The sequence below is a fragment of the Carassius carassius genome, chromosome 47 (genome assembly GCF_963082965.1).
Source record: "Carassius carassius chromosome 47, fCarCar2.1, whole genome shotgun sequence".
In the NCBI taxonomy this organism is placed as follows: domain Eukaryota; kingdom Metazoa; phylum Chordata; class Actinopteri; order Cypriniformes; family Cyprinidae; genus Carassius; species Carassius carassius.
In genome coordinates, this window is record NC_081801.1 from 3720928 (window position 1) to 3738050 (window position 17123).

A 17123-nucleotide genomic window follows, 5' to 3' on the forward strand; every position below is an offset into this window, starting at 1 on the left:
CGAATCGGTTCGCTCGGACAGTTCGTTTGTGTGAAACACAAATCTTTTTAAAGAAAACGGTTCACTAATTTAAACAATTCAACCTGATCATCCATCAGATGTTCTTCTAGAAGTTAAGATTGTTTAGAGGTTTTTCAATAGCAATGTGGTCTAAATGTATTTTCAAATATTGTTTTAATTCTGCTTGACACAACAATAACTTAATAATCATTTGACAAACATGCATTATCACTATACTGCGTTAACATAAATAATTGTTTCAATGTCATAAAAATGTTTTAAACGTATATTATAACTCAGAACCGTTTTTAATACATATTATTACATATTAGTGTAGTTTTGTGTTTCGCTTAACAGTTTTATCGAAGTATCAGTAATTTTAATAGTTTGGTGTAAACTTCTAGTTGTGCGTGAGTCGTTCACAAATGCCGTGACAAAATCATCTCAAAGAACCAGTTCATAAGAATGATTCGCGAATCGAAGAGCGTCAGTTACACACACAGCAGACGGTCAAAGGTTACGCACGCATCGCTCTCGGTGGATAACCCACGCCTTGTTCTTGTTGACATTCATCTCATTCGCCTGATATTGCGTAAACGAGAAGTAGAGCGAACACTAAAGTTGCTCAAGGGTGCGACTTGGACGTGGTGTCTGATGTAGACTCGGTTCTGAGCTGATCCCTCGCGGTTCCTCCACTCCACACCGCTGACCTTCTATCATTTCTCGACAGCCGGGAAAGAGGCGCTGGTCGCGGGCATGGATGCCGTGTGGATGCTCCCTGTGCTGCTGGTGCTCCCGCTCCTGTTATGGACCAGCAGCACGTTCGTTTTCTATTTCAAAAAGTGCTTCTATGTGGCGTACATGATGCTGCTGGCCGTTATCACCATCCCGATTTGCATTCTTAAAAGCGGCGGCAGGGACATTGAGAATATGAGGTGAGTTTTCAACAACGCAAGGCACATAATGTTTTGTTTCTACACTCGTGCATTTCTTTAGGACACCGGGCTGTCATTTTATGTGGTTATGGTGTTACAGCAACAAATAAGCTATGGAACATATCATAATATACATTAAATTATACATGCAATCACATTTTTAATTGCTCGTTTATGCACCCACATATGCTTTTTTACTATTGAAATGAGAAAGCATTTGTAACGGAATGCATTGCATCTGTTAAAGTTAACGTTACCCCGGACAGATGTTCGGATCACAGTAGTGACTCTTTAGCCAGCTCGCCAAGTAACGTTGCAGTTCACGCGAGAACACATGCAGGCCTCTTTATAGTATGTTTAATACGATATCACGGTGATGCATGAATAAAATGAAGCTCTGTGTGGCATAACAACATAGAACGATGTAAATATGTGTTTATCGCACGTGTTTCGCCGCTTGTGGGTCTTTAAACTGCAAGCTAGATGCTTGAGCGTCTCGTGCAAGCCAGATATGGCGACCAAAGCGTGTTTGTTTTCTGATGATATGATATGGGAAGGTGTCAAAACGGTGCTAGTTGCTAGTTACACACGCTCTAGACTCTGTAGTTTGTAATAACGAGGTCGTGATGGATTCGTGACACGGCTCCGCTGGTGCAGAGTTCGTGCTGGTCGATGGCGCTAGATTAAAACCAGCAGTCAAACTCGTTCCACACATTGGACAGTTGATCGATGGATTCCAGGCCATCAGTTTAGAATCAATGTTCGCGCCGAAAGTCGCTTTAAAACCTTCCGTAACACTCTAGAATGTCGCTGTCATGGTAACGGACGTTCTAGAAAAGAACTCGAACGTCCCTCACAGTCAACATTGACTGACAGAAAATAGGACTATCATTATCTTCAAATAATTAAAAGTGATTAGATTTTTCCGTGTCGTTTTGTTACAAAAAATTAAAGCAGAAGTGATTTAAATCTCCTTTCCCCTAAAAAATAAAGCAAAACAGTGTAAAATCAGTGTGAATTGCTGATACACTGAAATTAAGGCAACCAAAAATATTTGGCTGAAAAAATATTAATTTTGATTCCACAGGGCCAATACCACTGAGCAGAATGGAATTTAACGTGTTTAATTAAATAAATCATAATGAAAGCAGGTTTCTAGTACATCAGCTGTTTAAATGTTTATATTTCAGCAACAGATTGGAGTAGAAATATAATGATATAAATAAAAAGTTGATATAAAACGGCCTTACACAACACAAGTATGTTCTTTATTAAATTAACTTTATTGTCGTTTTTGGCTAAATGGAAACTTTAATTTCAGTTTCCACAAAAAAACGTAAACCTGCATGAGTGTGACATTTTTGAAAGTACAAATATTCCATGTAATCTCATTTAAGAGGCCTTAAAGGCTGTATCCATGCTAATTATAAAATAATTTTCAAAATGCTGTTTTAGAAGCAGTAAGACATTTCACACTTGATGTCACCTGTACCAGTTGATATACTGTTGTAGTAAATTTAAATTAAATTAATGCATTTAGCAGACGCTTTTATCCAAAGCGATTACAGTGCATTCAGGCTAACATTTTAGTTAGGTTTTATAGGTTTATAGTTTTTTTTTTTATTTTATTTTTTTCAGTTTTAGGTATTTTAGATCTTGAAGTTACACTAAAATAAAATGATCAGTTTGCTTTTTAAATTTGATTAATTAATTTGATAACATACTCCGGATAGGGATCTGTTGTGTTCAGTATGTTCTGCATCACCTGGTATGAAAAGCAGCCTTGTGGTGTGTTCTCCACTAATAGAGTACGTGTGATATGAAAATTGGAGACCTGAGGTCTGCATACACACAAAGTTTCCGTCAGCGATTGTCCCGATGTTCTGCTAGAGACTGTTTCAGATGCTCACTAAAATCTACAGAATTTCTGCTCTTCATAACAGTTGGTTCATTCACACACGGTACAATGAACACACTGGGCGCCAAAGAATAACAGACATCCATTTATTGCAGTTAAACACAATCATCTCTCCCAAGTTGAAGTTCGCTGATATTTTATACCAGATCATCTTCATTTATGTTTCACAGTATTAATAAAGCAAAGGAGGTTTGAAATGACATGAGGGTGAGTAAATTATGATGGAATAAACATCTCAAATACACTATAGTAACCCTGATTTGTAATGCTGATAAACTGCTTGTGAAGTTTAAGATATACGATAACAGCCGAGCTTGGCAGGCTTTATACTCTTGTGTTCCTTTCTGCTTGTGTACGAGCAGGGTAACGTGTTAGAGAACAGGTTGACATTTCTGATAACGGAGTTTATTTAGGATGTGTGTAGTTACTAATACAAATAATTAAATGATGGTATTATATGCTGTTCCATAGCTGATTGTAATACTGAGCTACTTTTAAACCCTGATGTTAGCTAAATAAATGTCCAAAACAAAATGGTAAAAAAATTTATGTTTTTATTTTTATAAAGTGCATTTTTGTTGTTTGTGTAAGGAAGCTTGACATTTTGTCATTAAACGTAGTATGTTGTCAGCATTTGCATATCTGTTGTCATGTTTTTTTTTCATTCTATTCATCAACAATACTAAAAAAAAAAAAAAATTCAGCACTGAATAATCAGAAAAGTTTCGTGAGCAGCAAATCAGCTCATTAGAATCATTTCTGTAGTATCATGTGACATTGAAGACTGGAGGAATGATGCTAAAAATGAAGCCTTGAATCAAAGAAATTAATTCCATTTTAAAAGGTACTCAAATAGAAAACAGCTATTTGAAATTGTAATATTTCCAATGTTACTGGTTTTATTGATCAAATAAATAATGCAGCCTTGATGAACATAACAGAATTCTTTCAAAAACATTTAAAAATTCTTACCAATCCCAAGCTTTTGAACAGAAGTATACCTCAAAATATACAGTACCTTAATAAAAAATCGTAATAATAAAAGTGTGATGGTAATGTGATTGGCTAAATTAGTCTAAACAAATTCAGATAATCTACATTTTTGACCCTGCCTGGACCACAAAACCAGATATAAGGGCCATTTTCTTTAAATTGAGATTTATACATCATCTGCATATAAGCTTTTCATTGATGTATGTTTTGTTAGGATATGATCATATTTGGCTGAGATACAACTATGAAAATCTGGAATCTGAGGGTGCAAAAAAAAAAATCAAAATACCGAGAAAATCGCCTTTAAAGTTGTCCAAATAAAGTTCTTCGCAATGCATATTACTAATCAAAAATATAGTTTTGATATATTTACAGGAAGACATTTACAAAATATCTTCAGGGAACATGATCTTTATTTTATGTCCTACTGTTTTTTGACATTAAAGAAAAAGTGAATGTTTTTTTGTTTTTTTTTACTATTGCTACACATAGTCTACCCCAGCTATTAAGACTGCTTTTATCCTCCAGGGTCACATATATAGTAACAACAGCAGTCCAGATTTGTTGCCGAACAGGTGCTGTCTTGTCTTAAAGATGCTTTACTCTGTATTACAAATCACACACACATGCAGGATCTCCATGCAGTGAGCTGTTTTTCACTATTCAGATTCAGAACATGTCAAAACTCAAAACCTCGGGGGAATTTCTCAACAATCACTAGTGAGGTGACGTGTAGTACGGACAGAGTTTCATGTCAAAGCATTAGTGAAATTACTCTGTGTAAACTCCGGAACCTAACATTTCATCAGATTTCAACGCTTGTTCTGATGAAACCAGAGGTTAATTGTTCTAGAACAACATTTCACCTATAACCTACAGTACTAAATATTTCACCATCATTCATTATAACCCTCTCATATCTGAATCATCTTTCAGGATCGGGAAGTGTTTGAATGAACGAATGCTCTGAGTTGTGTTGACTCTTCTCTGCTGTGCTGTTATGTAACCGCAGATGACCTTTGCCCACATTTGCTTCACATCTTCAGTAATCACATTACTGATATGAGCCTCTCATGACACTGTATCTGTAATCTCTTTGTTTAACGCACAACATCCCATGATCAACATTAAATTATTTTGATTTGATAAAAGTCTCTTATCACTGATATTTTTGTACTTTATTTATACTTTATCATAGTTTTTATTGGTATTTTGAATGGTCTTTTATTTTTATGTATATTAATTTAAATGGTTTATGTGTATTTTTGTCATTTTTATTTTGTCAGCTAAGCATAGACTATAAACAACAACCTGTAAAGGGGGAATTACTGATGTATTTGATGTTGTAGAAAAAAATATTGTTGATCTCTGCAGACATCAGGCTTTTAACCAAAAAAAAAGACAAAACTATGCCGTAAGTGCTAAAATGCTTGTGTTTGTGTTTTGGCCTACAAAAAATGCGTATTTCTGCTGCACTTTTTAGGGGTCTTGTTTGTGCTTCTGTCTATGTCTGCTCAGACCTGGAGCCAGAGATTTGGACAAAAAGAATTTCTGTTGCAGACATGAGCAATAGCTCAATTTTGATGGGCTGTCACATTTCTAAAAACCTATTTGTGACCGATAGGGTTGGGTATAGTTTGAATGACTGGCCATTTTCGAGCATTGAACAGAGTTTACAGAGAGTGACTGGTTTGTCCACATTTTTTATTCATTGCTATTAATGTGTTGGGAAGCCAGAATGTGTATCCATCAACAGAAACATAGATTAGCCGAACTCTGTCTGTTGGACGTGTTGTTATTTTTAACAAGCCAAATTACAGAGATCGTCAGAATTAAGTTGAAACGTGGTAAAAGTGCATTGGTGGAGAACAGTACGCTTCGAGTCTTTTATTTACAGAGAACCATTACACCCCTAGATAAAAGTCCCATAGACTTGCATTAAAATCAGTCTAGAAGCAAGGAAGAAATTGATTATTTGAGTGACTGTTTTGGTCATGTTCTGGATTGAAATGTCTTTTTGCTTCCTGTAGGGTCATCCGCTTCATGGTTCGCCATGTGAAGTACTTCCTTGGTCTGCGCTTTCAGGTCAGTGGTTGGGAACATCTACAGACAGATGGACCATACGTCATCATCTCCAACCACCAGTCATCACTCGATGTGCTAGGTGAATGAAAAAAACACAACCAATCAACACTGAGTGTGTTCGGTATTACTATTACTATTACTATCACTTTATTCTATTAAAGCATGGTTAGGATCACAGTCTGGCAGAACAGTTCCTGCCAGCATGACCAGACCTGCATGTATTTAGTGCACACCCAGATGAGTCACATGATCATACTTGTGCTGATTCTCCTCCTCTCTGCAGGCATGATGGAGATCCTGCCGGACCGCTGCACAATGATCGCTAAGAAGGAGCTGATATGGGCCGGGACAGTGGGCATGATTTGCTGGCTGGGAGGAATCGTCTTCATTAATCGCCAAAAGACCAGCGACGCCAAGAACGTCATGAGTGATGCCGCTAAAACCATGTTGGCCGATCAGGTCTGTCACATCTGACAAATGGTGGTTTACCTCACAATTCATTCTGTAACTCTGAACCACCTAGCATGAGCTTTTAGGTTTAATAATGTATGTTATATGATCCTATTGAAGCATAATTTCTTCATTTACTTGAAAGGTTTTTGAAAAGTTTTAAAAAGTTGTATTTAATAGACAAATTCCAGATGAAAAACTACACTACCCATGAATCTTAAAGAGAAAATCATGGCAAACATCAGGACAAAGTCCTCATACAGTACCGTTTTTATAAAATAAATTAATAGTTTTAAAAGATGCTTCAACATCTCCACAATCATTCTCGTAAACGCAATCAGTTATAATCAGTGTATCATTATACAGGATCTGTGCAGTCGGTCTTAAAGGGACAGCAGCTTATTAATACCTGCTGCTGAATATGTCATTAATGGTAATCAAACAACAAAACACCGCTTTAACAAAGATTAATCTAAGTTTTATTCATACAACGAACACTATGCAGTATCTTACACTTTATAATTACATTTTTGTACCTTATTGTATTTGTAACTGTTAAATTGTATTTATCTATGCTTGTGATATGTGTATTTGATTTTATTTTTTTACATTTTTTACTGACCGTTCACTTGCCTTAAATCATGTTAGTTATTACTAAGTTTATTTAAAGTAATAAACGAAAAGCAAAGCTACACTTATATAAAATAAATGGCGTCCTATTTGTTTTAGTTTTTTTTACATTGACATTTTCTTATTTGTGACATTACTTTTTATGTAATGCTAAAACACTGCTCGTCACTTTCAGATGCTGTAGTGATTGATGCATTCTTTTCCAAGAAAGAATGTGAAACATATATATTGCTTATATAGTTTTCATTTTTAAATATTTTAAAATATAATTTAAATGGATACTGTCAGTCTGTATTGCTGTTGCAGGGATGTTGTAAAGAAGAGGTCTCATTTTGTGATTGCATTGAACTTCCCCTAGATCCGATTGTGGGTGTTTCCAGAAGGCACACGGAATCAGAACGGCGGGCTTTTGCCTTTTAAAAAGGGAGCGTTTCACCTGGCCATTCAAGCACAGGTGAGTGTTACTCCTAGACTTGTAAGTACAAAGTACATAGCTTTCTTTAGGGCTGCTCCGATCACGATTGGCCGATCGTTAATGCGCATCTCGTCAGTAAAGCCGGTTCTCTAATCACCGGTAAATTCCCTCAGATGCGTGATTTCACATAGAGCAGCTGTTACTACACAGAGCCGTTGTTAACTGAGAAGATGCGCAAATAAACGCTGAAAATGAAGTGGATTTGCGCATCTTCTCAGTTAACAACAATCGTGATCGGAGCAGCCCTAGCTTTCTTCATTTAGCTGGCACAACCAGAACAAGCTTGAACTCAACGCTCCCTCATTAACCCATGAAACTGGTGTCACAGGTCAAAGGTCGTAAGGGAGACTGACTGGAACAGTTAACTTGGCAAAAAATGTATAATGCACAACACTATTTAAACATTTATTTCACATGAATCCTTATTCACATTTCTTAGCATTTGTACATATCATACCTGTATACACAAATATTTTTTTTATATTCTTTTGTATTAATATTATTTCCAATTTATTCTATTTTAACCTTCTGGTCTGTTTGTGCTGTGCAAAATAAAAACCAACCTGGCAATAAAGCTCTTTCTGATTTCTGGTGGTGGTGCGTCTTGTGTTCACCAGCAGAGAGAGCAGTCGATCCTTGTGTTATTTAGTGCTCAGCTCCTGTGTTGTTTTAGCGTAGCCACAGATAAACTTTCACACTAGTGCATTTTATCTGAACTCATTTCCAAAGCTACATGAAACATTCCTTCTGCATTTCTTTGTTTCTTTCTTTCTTGTGGCTTGCGAATTTACATTTACATTTATTCATTTAGCTGACGCTTTTATCCAAAGCGACTTACAATTGCTATATATGTCAGAGGTCGCAATTAGGGGTTAAGTGTCTTGTTCAGGGACACATTGGTGTCTCACAGTGGATTCGAACCCGGGTCTCTCACACCAATGGCATGTGTCTTATCCACTGCGCCAACAACACCCCGAATAAACTTGAGAATTAAGCCAATTGGATTGTATTGGAACAATGAAATACAGGGCAGTATTTTTTTGTTAAATACTTCCAGTTTAATTTTTAAGCTTCCTGTCTAATTACAGTATATATATATATATATATATATTAGGGGTGTAACGGTACGCAAAAATCACGGTTCGGTATGTACCTCGGTTTTAAAGTCACGGTTCGGTTCATTTTCGGTACAGTAAGGGAAAGAAATGCAAACATTAAACTGCAGGTTGTTTATTACTATAAACGTTTTTTAACAATTTGTTTACACTTTTTTTTTTAAATACTTTTTAATAAAATATATATAAAATAAAAAAAGAATAAGAAATAAAATACTGCTGCAAAGTTCTCCACTAAATAAAATACTCTGTCTCAAACCAATATCATATAATAAAATATAATTAAAAATATAAATAAATAACTATGATTACAGTCAGAGACAGTTTGTTACAGTGCAGTATTACCAATCCCAGCTTGTAGGCCTGCTCATATTTAAAAAATATATATAACTTTTCCAAAGTGTAAAGTGCAGCATCAACAGTTTCAGTTTTTAGACCTGCTCAGATTTCGTTATTGCGTTGGACCGATCGGAATTAAGAGCAAAGGTCTGTTTAAATGGCGACGGGAGCTGCGTTTGAATTACAATTGTTTTTTTCCTAGTTGTAGTGATGTTCACACTCGCGTGATGCCTTTTGAAAACCTTAGGCCAGTGACACACTGGCATATTGCACCTGTCAAACATAGTCTATTTTGCCGTCAATACTGTTGAAGGTGTCCTTTATCAGTAGGCTTTATATTTATGCTCAACATGAAGTATAGATATTGTTGTCGTGAAGACAAGATCCTGGTCTGTCGGCGGTCTCCCTCTATGTCACCTACAAAAGGAGCAGTGCGCCAGCGCCGCGTCAGGCACGATTCTGGTGTGTAAAGACACAGAAAACGTGAAGCAGCCATCACGCAACTGACACAGAAATGCCACGCTCACGCAGCCAGTGTGTCACCGGCCTTAGAATCAGCTGCAGGGCGGGATTTGCGCTGAACGCGGAGACTTCCGCCACTTAATATGTTCGTTTGGAAACACGAAAATATACTTATGTTACGTGCACAAAATATTGCATTCCGTCATTCGGTACACACGTGCACCGTACCGAAAGCCCTGTACCGAAACGGTCCGGTACGAATACACGTACCGTTACACCCCTAATATATATATATATCTATATCTATACACAAAATGTTTCAAAAAGCAATTTAATGTTATTGATGCATAATTTAGTTATATTTATCTAAATTTAGAGATGAGTTCAACCGTTTTAAACCTTTATATTTTAATTTAGATTTATTTTATAATAAAAATGGTAGTTGATTTCTTTCTATATCTACAAATGTAAAATGTAGAAATATGTTCAAGAAATTTTTTACCTTTCAAAAAGCAGTTTAATATCTAAATTAATTAATTTATTGTTTTATTTAACTACAATCTTAAACGTGATGTAAACAATTCTCAGTATTTCTTGGCCGGTTTATATTTATTTAAAATTGTAACAAATATATTATTTATTATATATAATATTATATTGTATACATATATTTCTAAATGTAAAATATAAAAATAAAGACAAAATTATTAACCTTTTAAAATGCTAATTCATATTTCAACGGACCATCATTTTATTATTTGTACATTTTAAGCATGACTGGATGGTCTCTTTAATCTCATGCTCACAAAGGTTGCATGTTTAAAAAAAAAAAAAAATTATATATATATATATATATATATATATATATATATATATATATATTATGGTTGCACGGTGCACCGATACTTCAAAAGTATCGCGATTCTCAGAAATTAAAAACGTCACGATTCCTAAATTTATTAGTATCGATACTTCAAAGAATGACCGCGTTCCAGATTTGTAAGAGACATATTTCATGTTGGGGAGTGCAACGCACACTTCCAGTGCCTCTCTATGGACATCTGTATTTTTTCTCCTCACACACGCAGCAAAGAAGCTGCAGCTGTCATGTGACAAACTCTACAGCGAGATCGCTGCATTAGTGATGCGCAGGTCGTCTCATAACCATGTGACAAACTGATTTGGCTTTATAAAAATGTGTGCATAATCACATTAACTAAATAGTCTAAGTAAGTTGTTCAGATGAATAAAGCATGAGGTTTTCTTGCATAATTAAAATTTTAATTGTTTGGTCAGACAGTTCATATTATAATATGCACATTAATAAATCAGGGATTAAAAGTGGAGTTATGTTCTGTTTGCTAAATATTAAAACAAGCGTATGTGCACAGTACATATAACTGCACTTTGTATCTGCTGATTGCTGATCGAGATTTACATGCTTGGCTCACTGACCGTGTACTCATTCACTTCGTTCATAAACGAGATGTATCAGTTCATTCAACTCGTTCACGAATGAGAAGATCTCTCGATCTTGTTCAGTGAAGGGCGTATGGGTTCACTACATTCAACAAATCACATGCTCCGTCACATTTTGAGTAACTCTTTGACAGGATGAAACAGTTCACAGAGCTGTTCACGAGCTGCGCATGCGCTGCTAATAGCACCGAGCTCGCGTGCTTCTGTGGAGGGAGGAACTACAGTGAACGAAAAATATGAGTCAGTGGATTATGTGAATGAGAACGATTCGTTCACTTAAATGATTCGTGCTCGAATGAACCATCACTAGTGCAATTTCATATAGCCTATATTAAATTTTTTGGAATTTTCATATTTTATTAGGTTCTTTGATAAGGTTAACAATACGAAGGTCTATGTAGCACGTATCTTCCGTGATAGCTCCGATGTGCGGGTCGGGTAAAGAAATGTTACTTTATTTGCGGTGCGGGCCAAGTTATTTAATAAAAGCGGGACCCGTGGGTTGGACAAATACCCGACCTGCACATCACTAGGCTACATGTGCGAGCACAAGTGATACTGTGGCCACCGGTCCAATACTGGCAGAAAAAGATGACGCTCATTAAAGATCACTGGCTGAGTTTTCTCCTCTGAAAGGAAAGGTTGCACAACTGACAGAATAAGTTACAATATCTGAGATATTGCTGCTAAATTTTATTTGCTTTTTTTTTTTTTTTTACCTTGAATGCCATTGGTTAAATTGATATTATTTATATTTTGATATTTAATCTTCTGAGTTCAGAAACATTGTTTAATATAATCGCTGTTCATATTTTTATTCAAAGTTCAGAATCAAGATAAAGTTATTACTCTAATGTTTCTTATGATAACTGAGATAATGCTGCTTATTCTTTCTTTAACTTGAATGTCATTGCTCTAATTTATTTTTTAGATTTTAATATTATTAATATATCTGCTGCTCATATGTTCATTTATTAGTGTGTTATATGATTAGAATGTTGTCCCGATTTTAAAATAAAGCACAGCAATGATATTTGAGAGTGTATTTTCCCCTTTCAGGGGAAGTATAGAAAAAGTATCAAAATCGCAATTTTTGACTTGGTATCGGTATTGAAACAATAATTTTGGTATCATGACAACACTAATATATATATAGTACCAAAAACATGCGATAGCCATTTGTGTCATTTAACAGTCAATTTGTGATTTGTACATACAGTACAGATCAAAAGTTTGGAAACATTACTATTTTTAATGTTTTTGAAAGAAGTTTCTTCTGCTCATCAAGCCTGCATTTATTTGATCACAAATACAGAAAAAAACAGTAATATTGTGAAATATTATTACAACTTAAAATAATAGTTTTCTATTTGAATATACTTTAAAAAAATAATTTATTCCTGTGATGCAAAGCTGAATTTTCAGCCTCATTACTCCAGCCTTCAGTGTCACATGTAACATCCAGTCTATCACATGATCATTTAGAAATCATTCTAATATTCTGATTTATTATGAGTGTTGGAAACAGTTCTGCTGTCTAATATATTTGATGAATAAAAGGTTTAAAAGAACTGCATTTATTCAAAATAAAAATAAAAATCTAATAATATATATTCTAATAATATATTTTCTTTACTATCACTTTTTATCAATTTAACACATCCTTGCTGAATAAAAGTATTGATTTTATTTAAAAAGAAGAAAGAAAAAAATTACTGACCAGTAGTGTATATTGTTATTACAAAATAATTATATTTTAAAAACATAGCTTATTTTATTTATTTATTTTTTTTTTACTTTTTATTCATCAAAGTATCCTAAAAAAGTATCACGTGTTCTGAAAAAATATTAAGCAGCAGAACTGTTTCCAACTTTGATAATGAATCATCATATTAGAACGATTTCTAAAGGATCATGTGATAATGATCCTAAAAATTCAGCTTTGCATCACAGAAATAAATGATAATTTAAAGTATAATAAATTTAATAACAATTATTTTAAATTGTAATAATATATCACAATATTACATTTTTTTTCTGTATTTTTGATCAAATAAATGCAGGCTTGATGAGCAGAAGAAACTTCTTTCAAAAACATTAAAAATAGTAATGTTTCCAAACTTTTGGTCTGTACTGTATGTTTTTGTATTTTTTTTTAATTCCCATTGAGCTAGTGCTTTATAGGTCCCCTGAAAATGGTTTGAACGCAGTTTTTCTCGTTGTTTTGACATATGTTCTTTCGAAACAGGATGATAGGGCAGGTCATAAAAACAAAATGCTTCTCTTTTTTGTTTTAGAATAGACAATAGAGAATAATGGAGACCTGATGGTTTTCATTAGTTAAAATAAAATAGTTGAACAGTCTGAGTCTTATCTTATCTTTTTATATCTGTGTTTTGCATTTGGTCATTGTACAGACATAATGTGCGCCCTAGGAGTATTATACATGGTCTAGACTTGAAATAAAATAGGAATGGCTTAAATTCCAGATTTCAGAAAAATGTTCGGAAGCAATTTAATGTTATTAATGAATAATTGTATTTATATATTTAACTACATTTAAACACAAATTAAATTATTTTAAATATTTATTTGTACATTTTTGTATGATTTAGATTTAAGTTTAGTAGTTGATCATTTCTTATGAATTATTATATGTATAAATTTATATTAATATTTTCAACCTTTCAAAATGCTATTTAATATTTAAAATTATTTTATTGTTATATTTACCTACATTTTAAAATAAGATTTATTTTATATTGGTCTATTTATATTTCATATTTATTTAGAATTTTTAAATAAATTAGTAGTTGATTCTTTCATATTATTATTATTATTATTATTATTATTATTATTATTATATGCATATGTGTAAAATATGAAATGTATGTAAAATGCATGATTTTATTTTTATATTTAACTACATTTTCAGACATGAATTAAACATTGTAAAATGTTTTTGTCCATTTACATCTCTATTTAAATTTTTTTTTTTTTTTTGTGGTATTCCTAGTTCTTTATAATTTGGAGTCACATCTTTTAATATTAAGTATGATTGATCTGACATGCTTTCACACACACTGTCCAACTTTGTCATCATGAGAACCGGCGACTCTCTGGTTCTATTATTAGTCTGGGAGGATAGTTCAGTGTGTGTGTGATCGTAGTTTTGTGTGTGAGAGCGTTTCTAATCCCTGCTGACTTACTGCCTGCTTTCTCTTCCTCTCTCAGGTTCCCATCATACCCATCGTCTTCTCTTCCTACAGCAACTTCTACCTACGGAAAGAGAAAGAGTTCAAATCAGGTGATGCATGTTACAAATATATGTTATGGAGAAACAAAAGGCCTTGTGTGTAAATTAAAGAAATAGTTCACCCCCCAAAAAAAGAAAGTTGATTCTTTCATCATTTACTCATCATCTTCATTTCGTTCTAAACCTCTATGCTTATGAAAAACCGTTGAAATAGAAGTCCACATGACCTGTATGCTATATGTAAAGTCCTCTAAAACTAAACCATACAGGTTATGAGGATCAGACATTCAATTGTTGTTGTTATTTATTATGTTGTGAATTATTGTTTAATAAACTATTTCTTGAAATTCATTAAGTTGTTTTGATTAGTGCTTGAGAGAAAGATATTTTGTGGCAAAAATGTTATGTTATAATGTTTATTTTAGTGCTGTCAAACAATTAATCATGATTAATCACATCCGAAATAAAAGGTTTCGTTTACATAATATATGAATATTGTGTCTGCTGTGTATATTTATTATGTTTATAAAAATACACACACATGCATGTATACATTTCAGAAAAATTGGTTATGTTTGTATATTTATAATATAAATTATATGAATATAAATATAGATGTAAATATTTTTTAAATCTATGCTGTATGTGTGTGTATTTATATATTTATATACATAAAAAAATATACACAGAACACACACATATTGTGCAAACAAAAACTTTTATTTTGGATGCAACGTGTTTGACAGCACTGGTTTATTTATGTTTATATGTCAGAATTGTGAGCTAGAAAAAAAGTGGCCATGTATGGAATTTTATAATCATTCTGTGGTGGAAACAAGCTTCCATGGAAACTAGAGCGTGTTATTGATGAGGAAGATGATGGCGATTTTATAGTAATAATAAACATTTCTGAATTTTTTCAAACAGGAACCATCACTCTGAAAGTCCTACCAAAGATCGAGACAAAGGGACTGACGGTAGATGATGTGACGACGCTCTCAGAGCAATCCTTCAGTGTCATGCATTCAGCCTTCATGGAGATCTCCAGCCAAACCGCGCAGAGCAATGGGCCATCTTCCCACTGAGCGCCCTTTCATTTGCTCCGACAACAAGGATGGCTTGAGACCACGCCGTTGGTAATCATGACAACCAGGCGCTTTAGTGTCCTCCCCGCGGTCCTCATGAAGCAGGAACACATGTCCATACAGACAGACACATGCATTCACCTTGACTACAGTACATACAGCAGATGTTATCTTAGCCTAGTTTTGATCTCCCGTTGGACTCCAGGGGGCGCTAAGAGGCAGAACGGTGGGTTTTTCTAGCGTGACGCTTTAACTGCGTCCTCTTTGATGTTGGTTCGGTTCGGACTGCTTTGGTCGGCGACGGGTTGCGTTTTGCAGCGACGCCCTGAGAACATCGTAGATGTGCGTTCGACATGCATGCCTTTTCCTCTGTTTCTCTTCCTTCCTTTTGATCTACCAAGACTCATTTGTGTAGATCGCTTTTTCCTCAAAGTACTTTGCTTGCATTTTGGACAGCCATCTGTATTCGTTTTACTTCTGTCATTTTTCTTTAAAGACTCCCTTTTATTGTTTTATATAACTTTGATTAATTGACCAAAAAGATTGATTTGGAAATGTCCTATACATTCCAGAGTAAAGCTTTTTGTGTCATCACAATTAAGGATTTAGATAAGGCAAACCGATTGTGCGCTGCTAACTATTAGCTCTGTTTCCTTTTTGCAATTTAAAGGTTTAGTTTGTAACAAATATCTATATTGTCACCGTTATCAAGTGTGGCTTATTCTTGTGCCATGTGTCCAAAGTGTCTCAGCCGCTGGCTGCATATAATGGAGGAATATTGTGGGAAACACTATTGATGATCTATACTTGATGATCAGGATTGTTTGATTAGTGTTTAGGATCGCAATACCTTCCAGTTTTTCTTTAGTTTAATGCTTTGCTCCTTTCCTGTTTTGGTTTGTTTTCAGGCTACAAAATGACATTTTCATTTATATATAACATTGTTCAATCCTTTTCTTAAAACTAAAATCCATTTACAAGGGAATTATTATTATAATAACTAGTCTAAAAAGTATTATCTAACATGTTATATAGCCAGTTTAACTAAAATGTGTTTAAGAGCCATTATTATTCAGATTTTGAAGGACAAACTACATTTGTTTACAGATGATATCATTTTTCTTTCAAAACCTGCTGTAAAATTGTCCCATGGAATTATTATATTTTAAATGGCTGAGGTTTGTAATCTTTTTAAGTGGATGTTGACCCAAGACATGGAAAGATGAACATAAAATGGTCATGCACTTATTTCTGAGGTCTGCTCAATGATCAGGTATTAAACTTGAACCTCAACCTTAAGTTTAAAAATAGATATATTTAAATATTTGAAAATGACATTAACAATTTAAACTCAAAATGATAAATTATTTAACGCATATTTAATAAACCAGACTGTATTGACACCTTATGGCAGTAAATTAAGATTAATATTTGTAATTACTTTCAAAGACATTGTTGAATTTTATATTTAATACTTGGTGTTGCAGTTCTTATTGTTTGTTAAGAATGTATAACATCTTTAATTTAATATGTACAATATTATTTAAGAGGTTTGAATTGTACGTATCCTATTATAATGAAAGACGGTTCACTTTGAATGAATGTTAAGTTTGGTTTTTGCTAAATGTCCAAATTAGACCCGGTTGTTGTTGTTGTTATTATTTAGTACAAATTTAAACACCAAATGCAATTTTTGAACCCCCCCCCCCCCCCCCCCCTATGTTGTGTATTAGGTCACAGATTCTTTAAGCACTGTTTTCAATGTCAGTTTTGCCCTGCCGACTGAAAATCGTGCTTGCTTTCATGAAACAGTGTGTTGTGATTTTTCACCAAAGCTATTAAGGTTGTACAACAGGTGAAGCTTGTAAACATTTTGATTATAAGACCTGTTAGACGAACCT

General features: G+C 34.1%; 1 protein-coding gene across 1 annotated transcript; it reads left to right on the forward strand.

Moving 5' to 3' along the window:
- Positions 1-488: 488 nt before the first annotated feature.
- Positions 489-15704, forward strand: LOC132130138 (1-acyl-sn-glycerol-3-phosphate acyltransferase alpha-like). The gene is made up of 6 exons (XM_059541804.1): positions 489-935; positions 5877-6010; positions 6215-6390; positions 7370-7465; positions 14116-14188; positions 15065-15704. The coding sequence occupies exons 1-6, from the start codon at positions 757-759 to the stop codon at positions 15220-15222; spliced, it is 816 nt and encodes a 271-aa protein (XP_059397787.1). The 5' UTR covers positions 489-756; the 3' UTR covers positions 15223-15704.
- The last annotated feature ends 1419 nt before the right edge of the window (positions 15705-17123 follow it).